The 7143-nt window shown below is 44.8% G+C and overlaps 1 protein-coding gene across 3 annotated transcripts; it reads left to right on the top strand.

Moving 5' to 3' along the window:
• The first annotated feature begins 889 nt into the window (after window positions 1–889).
• LOC100283725 (uncharacterized) lies at window positions 890–5119 on the top strand. Of its 3 annotated transcripts, none has more exons than XM_035968060.1 (8): window positions 890–1022; window positions 1118–1336; window positions 3018–3156; window positions 3238–3271; window positions 3523–3621; window positions 4224–4280; window positions 4343–4425; window positions 4647–5119. In XM_035968060.1, exons 2-8 carry the CDS (start codon window positions 1176–1178, stop codon window positions 4722–4724), a joined length of 651 nt encoding a protein of 216 aa, XP_035823953.1. In that variant the 5' UTR covers window positions 890–1022; window positions 1118–1175; the 3' UTR covers window positions 4725–5119. The 3 variants fall into 3 exon arrangements, with proteins under 3 accessions (XP_035823953.1, XP_020408963.1, NP_001150096.2); NM_001156624.2 differs by having other exon boundaries at window positions 892–1022; window positions 1118–1341; window positions 4647–5098; XM_020553374.3 differs by having other exon boundaries at window positions 1118–1341; window positions 4343–5119.
• Window positions 5120–7143: the final 2024 nt, after the last annotated feature.

Genomic DNA, 7143 nt, shown 5'->3' with positions numbered 1-7143 from the left:
TGAGCTAGCTAGGGGTAGGGTAATGATGTATCCCCTGTGGCGCGGTCGGTCCGAGCCCAAGGTCGGGTGAGGCGGAGACTTCTCCTGAGGCCGAGGCCGGGGTCGGGCGAGGACACGATTCCTCCTGAGGCCGAGGCTGAGGCCGAGTCTTGGGGTCGGGCGAGGCGGAGACCTCCTCTCGAGGCCGAGGCCTAAGGTCGGGCAAGGCGGAGCTTCCTGTTGCGCCCGAGGCTGAACTTGCTATTGTCAGCCTTGCCCGGGTGGCTGGCACAGCAGTCAGAGCGGGTGAGCGGCACTGTTTTCCTGTCAGATCGGTCAGTGAAAGGGCGAAGTGACTGCGGTCACTTCGACCTTGCCGACTGAGGCGCGCGTGTCAGAATAAGGTGTCAGGCGATCCTCGCATTAAATGCGCCTGCGATTCGGTCGGTTGGTGAGGCGATTTGGCCAAGGTTGCTTCTCGACGAAGCCTGCCCGAGCTGGGCCTCGGGCGAGCGGAGGGTGCGCCCGCTGCCTGAGGAGGTCCTCGGGCGATGCGTGAATTCGTCCGAGACTACTGTTCCCGTCTGAGGCCGGGCTCGGGCGAGGCGAGATTGCGTCCCTTGGTAGACGAGGCCTTGACCTGAGCCGTACCCATCAGTCTCTACAGTTTGTGCTGATGATGCTTACCAGCCGTGTTTAGGAGTGTTGGGGTACCCCTAATTAGGGTACCCGACAGGTTTATGGCTAACTATATCACATTTTATCTAAAGTTAGTTCAAACTAAAGAATTAATTTTAAGCATAAAAGTGTGGTAAAATGTGGTAAATTAGGCAGTGAACCAAACATCCAAGTAATGTGTGAGAATGTGAGTTCAGATATTATAATTTAGTAGTGGAATCGGAAGGATGAGGCAATAAAAAAAAATTGCCCACGCCCGACTCTTCTTCACTCGAGCCAAACCCCCTCAACTCAACTGCTGAACGCAGAGTTCGATCTAGCACGCGCAGCGGCGGCCGCCGCCCACAATGGCGTCCCTTTTCAAGGTACGGATCCCCGAAACCCTAATTCCACGAGCACCCGGGCCCCCTCGCTCCGCCATGCTGACGCGGCTCTTCGCGGCTTCTCCTGCTGCCTCCAGGACCCGAGCAAGCTCTCAGCGTACAGGGACCGCCGATTCAAGGGCACACAGGAGGAGTATGAGGCAACGCTGCATGCGTCGACAACGCTGTACATTGGGAATATGTCCTTCTACACCACGGAGGAGCAGGCCTACGAGCTCTTCTCCCGCGCTGGCGAGATCAAGAAGATCATCATGGGGCTCGACAAGAACTCTAAGACCCCATGCGGTTTCTGCTTCGTACTGTGCGACCTCTTCTTCTTCCTTGATGCGTCGCGTTGCATTTCCTGTTTGTTCTTGTGCTCGATGACTTCGGATTCGGTGCTGTAGTTTCTTTCAATTTACAGGAACATAGTCCTCGCCCTAGTTTAGTTAGAAGTGAAGATTGCCCCAATTGTTCTGTTGGTGTGTAGTTTGATGCAGTTGGACGCTGAGTAGATGAATTTCCAATCCTCTTTATGTATTGATTTGGTCCTTCAGTAGTGTGGTAGTGTGAGCTGTTCATCTGCTAGTTGCAATTGGACATTGCTTCATGAAATTTATTGCCGCCAGGAACATGCGAGATGCCTAGAACAGGAATAGTGAACTGTGCTATTTCAGCATGTACATTCCATAGGATATTGCAATAGATTGGATGGAGCTCAACTGCTGATCCAGGGTGGGGTAAATATGAAATAATTTCATTCATCTACTTTGTTTTAGTTCAGGGGTGGAGCCCCGCAGAAGTTTTTTTTAGAAAACGCAACTTTTACCATGTAGATGTGAGCAAAAACAAATTCAGTCTATATGTATTTATATCTTGCCGCCCACCCCTTAAGCAATTATCTTCAAGTGCTGCTATGGCCTCTGTTGGCTTGTGCGCTCTCTAGTTAGTGTGTGGTTTAATTTATTAGTTTTTGTGGGAACTGGGATTTGATAACATATAATGTTCCAAACTGCTGATTTCAGAGGCCATTTGGGAATTTTTATATTTATAAGCTTGTGCCGCAGTTGTTTTCTGCGCTTGGTGGACTGATATGTAGGTATACACATGAGCACTGATATTTAGGTATACACATTCCAATCTGAGTATAAATATTCCTTAGGATTTATTGGGGTGTGCAATTATTTTTGATTCCATACTTATAGAGTGAGAGATCAAGGGTTACAATGAGGAATACAATGTTACTTGTTCTGATGTTTTGCTAAACTGATAACAACTATGCAGTAAGCCCTTTTTTCCTCTGCTTGCAAAGTTTTTATGTTTGTGTTTCCATGTTTAGTTTGATGTGGTTCATGTGTGTCATTCTATATTCATGGGGTGGGAATCATTGATTTTTTTATTTGTAACTGGAGCAGCGGTAGAGCCTACCGTCTGGTGCAGCGGTAGAGCCTACCGTCTGTAACCGGAAGGTCCCGGGTTTGAGCCCCAGCCTCTGCATATTATGCGGGTAAGGCTTGGCGTTTAAAGATACCCTTCCCCAGACCCCGCACAGTGTGGGAAGCCTACGGCACTGGGTACGCCCTTTTTTTTGTAACTGGAGCATAGTTTATTGAATTTAGAGATGCAAACTGACAGTTTCAGTTTGCGTTCTCTGGATAAAACTATTCTGTTAGTTTTATGCTCCATCAATTCCAAATTATAAGACATTTTAGCTTTTCTAGATTCATAGCTTTTGCTACACACCTAGATATGTGTTATGTCTAGATACATAGTAAAAACTATGAATCTAAGAATACCAAAACATCTTATAATTTGGGACGGATGGAGTAGAAGCTACAGATTCATAGTTATCAATTTTGGAAAAAAAAAGAAATTCTGCTGTGCACACATTGCTTATCTGCGCATTGCAAGAATACCACATTAGTCTGGTTTGATTGTTAGTATCTGTTGCTTGAATGGCCATGTTTACGCCTTTGCAATTTGATCCTCTCTTTCCAGGTACTACTCCAGGGAGGATGCTGAAGATGCTGTCAAATACATCAGTGGAACGATGCTTGACGATCGTCCAATCCGTGTTGATTTCGATTGGGGCTTTGAAGAAGGCAGGCAATGGGGCCGTGGACGAAGTGGTGGACAAGTAGTGCCTTGATCTTATTCTAACAAATATACACAGGTTTCTACATGCTTTGTGCTTATATATTGTTTGTTTATTTCATAGGTGAGAGATGAGTACCGTACAGATTATGATCCTGATATCCTTCGATGCTATTCTATTACAGTTTACTCCATTCCGATTTGGTGTTATAGAATATAGAAAGCCATATGATGTTTCCATAAATGCCCCACACCTCCTGGTATCAACTTAAATTCAGCTATAAAATTACATGTTTCTCTGTGCCTGTTGCCTTTTACTGGTGCAATTTTGATTATGGTGTACCTTTGCATGTTTCCTTTGTTCAACAACTGTTCTCAGGAGTTACCAAGTTTCCTTAATGAATCAAACGTAGAGGTGGTTACGGTAAGATGGTTCAGAGGGAACTAGAAGCACAAAGAGAACTAGTTGACTATGGTGGATCTTTCCAACCAAATGCACCACCTCCCTGTAAGTTGGATGTTATTTGGATTATGTTCTTTTGAGAATAATTTTCCATGAATTTACATTTGTTTTGTGACGCCTATGGTTTTGGTCTTTGATTGAGTTCTTAGGGGCTTGTATAGTAACAACTTTGGTTGATTCAACATGTAATGTTTGCTGGAATATCTGAAACAATTTTACCTTTTCCCAGTTCCATTAGACTGTTACTCCTCTTACCTCTGCATTCTTTACACAGTCCAATCCCTCTTTTACCCTAGTGGCAAACACTAGGTGGCCACTTTTACTCCTCTCCTCTTTTAGTTGACCACAGCCTCTCCGCATTTGTGGGGAAAGTCTTGCCTCGGTTTATCACTTCCCTAGACCCCACTCATGTGTGAGCCTCGAGTATTGGGTCTGCCCCTTTATAATTTGCAATACTTCCCTAGACCCCACTCATGTGTGAGCCTCGAGTATTGGGTCTGCCCCTTTATAATTTGCAATCATTCTGGTCGTTAGTTGGCCATTGTAGTCATTTGAGTAGTTTTTTCTCATTATATTCTTATCTTTAGATATTCTTGAACATGACCATATGTAGGGACATAAATCTGCCATCTTATTTTAATGTGCAGATGAGAGAGGTGAGCGGAAGAGAGGATACGGGGACTCTCATAGGAATGACAGAGGAGGTAACACATCTATTTTTTTGTGTGTGTCTGTTTTTGCGCACTAACACAATATGAGTCTCCAGATTACCAGCGGAAACGCTACCGGAGCAGCGATGACCGGTCAGCACCAGAGGAGTCCAAGAGAGCGCCCGACTCTGATCCAGCGGTATTAGCAATGCTCCTTGTCAGGAGACTCACTGTTTCACTCTCTATCCCACTCCCTATTTCAAATTTCACTCTAAAGACAGTATAATCTAGAGTGCAAAACAGTACTTTACGCGACAGTTCATATGACCTACTGGAGATGGCCTTATGCCATGGCCCCTTATTATGCCTTGTTGACCTGACCAGAGAGGTATTCATAAACAGTCGACGTTTCATTTACAGGAGAAGAATCCTAGATTTCGCGAGAAAGGTGACTCTGATGAAGAAGAGGATGACTACGACAAGAGACGTCGTCGCTAAAGCTGTGTGGAACAGTCGTTGCTACATGCAGCTGTTCTGGTGTCCAGTCGCTGCAGAAGAGTCCACAGCGAGCAGCAGTATCCGGATTTCGCCCTGCTGTGCCTGTACTGTTCCTCCTTTTCGGGCTAGTTTGGAGCCACAAAACTAGAGCAGATTGGAGGGGCCAAAATACACTTCTTATTCAAAATTTGAATAATAAGTGGATTTTTGTTTCTCCAATCCCTTCCGGTTTTATGGCTCCCAAACTAGTCCATCTAGTGCGTCGGTTTTACATGTGGTTCAAGTGGGGTACTGTGTGCTAACAGATACAACAACGAGGCTTGTCTGTATGTCTGCTGACACTAGAGACCAATGCATATAATGATTCTAATTTAGGCCCCGTTTGATGATTCTAATTTAGGCTCCGTTTGGTAAGGCTTCGGTTTCTTTAAAAACAGTTCTGACTCGGAGCCGGAGCCGTTTTACAATTCGTTTGGTAAAATAGTTTTTCTTGTATTTATTTTGAATTATGTATTAGAGAAATGATAGAGAAGCCAGTAGAAACCATGTTTTTGGTGCTTTGGCTCCTAACACAAAAACGACTCTAGCTCGACGAGAAATTGTTTTTTTTTTGTGATTGTTTGCTAGGGGTTCACTATTGGTCTGTTTGGTTGTTGGATGGTGTTAGCTTGGTTCGTATGTGAGGAGTGAGACTCCTTGTGCACAGGCTAGGTTCGTGCATAGATTTATGTTTGGTTGTTTGCATTAGTGCATTCTGGACAAATATAGTTCGTGTTTGGTTGTTCGCATCAGAACGCGTACTATAAGAGTACATAAATAAATATTTAAATATTATACAACATGTGTATTTTAGTTTTGTTCTAAAAATGTCAGAAACATAAATATGAAATCAATTTGGTGATTAAATCTTTTATTTATAAAATATATTGAAACAAAACAAACTAAAAAGATTTCTCGAAAAACGTGCCATTGCAGGGTGTGGCTGCACCCCGCTGAGCGCGTCTCTAGCGGGCCTGGCTCGCTGTTATTTCTTGCATCCGCTCAGCTTGAATACGTAGAGAAGTGAAACAAACAAAATGTATTTTGAGGGTTCGTGGATGCAGTTTCTCTCCTAATACAACCAAGCAAACAAACGATATGAGTATGAGTTAGAGCTGCCTAGGAGCCCTTATTTTTATTGTCGAACCCTAACTTCAAATTTTCTCGTGTATTTCGCCGACAACTCCGCTGGGCTCTGTCGGTTGCCTTGGGCCGTGCGAGCTCCTGATGGTCGTCGCCAGTTTACAGCCGATTGCTTGCACAACAACAACAGAAGCCGCTGGGTCCGATGTCGTAAAGCCGTCACAAAATCACATACTACAGCATAGGTACTTCTACAATTGATTCAATAACGAGGTGTTTGATTTTTAGGAAAACTAATTTTTAGTCTATGTATTTTAGTCCTTTTAGTTCTTAAATTGCTAAACATAGGGGCTAAAAAAGTGATTATCTATGTTTTAATCCTTGTGTTTGATAATTTAGTGACTAAAAGGAACTAAAAATTAGTCCCTAGAAACCAAACACTCTCCAGTGATTCCAAGTAGAGATGGTAATGGCCCCCATTGGATATCTCTTACCTAAACCTACACCCACCAAAGAAAAAACACGCAAGCTAAGGCCAACTTCAGAACGTCGTGCATGTGGGCGTGTATAACACTGTTTTGTACTGTAGATGTATTGTTTGCGGAGAGGTGTTTGAAATAGGGAGTGAGATATAGAGTGGGATAGAGAGTCTACTGGATATAGTCTAAAAAACTAATATCCACGACGGGTATGGAATTTAAATCTCTACTATATTAAAGCACCAGTTTCGGTCGTCCCACGTCAATATTTTTTCAAAAAAAAATCCTACATTTCTTTAGAATCAACCCACACTTATATAATCTCTTCTCTACTACTATAATAGGAGAGTTTATGTAAAAAAAGTAAAATTATTGTCGGGGACCATAATTAGGGGTACCCTCAAGACGCCTAATTCTCAGCTGGTAACCCCCATCAGCATAAAGCTGCAGAGGCCTGATGGGTGCGATTAAGTCAGGGATCAGTCCATACGAGCGACTCGATCATGCCTCGCCCGAGCCTAGCCTCGGGCAAGGGCAGCCGACCCCGAGGGATTTTCGTCTCGCCCGAGGCCCCCCTTTAACGGCGGACACATCTCCGGCTCGCCCGAGGCCTTGCCTTCTCTCAGAAGCAACCCTGACTAAATCGCCGCACCGACCGACCGAGTCGCAGGAGCATTTAACGCAAAGGTGGCCTGACACCTTTATCCTGACGCGCGCCCCCCGGCAGAGCCGAAGTGACCGCCGTCACTTCGCCGCTCCACTGACCGGTCTGACAGAAGGACAGCGCCGCCTGCGCCACTCCGACTGCAGTGCCACTT

The sequence above is a fragment of the Zea mays genome, chromosome 5 (assembly GCF_902167145.1).
Source record: "Zea mays cultivar B73 chromosome 5, Zm-B73-REFERENCE-NAM-5.0, whole genome shotgun sequence".
Lineage (NCBI taxonomy): Eukaryota > Viridiplantae > Streptophyta > Magnoliopsida > Poales > Poaceae > Zea > Zea mays.
Note: the sequence above shows the minus strand (reverse complement) of the source record. Positions and strands in the feature narration are given on the sequence as shown.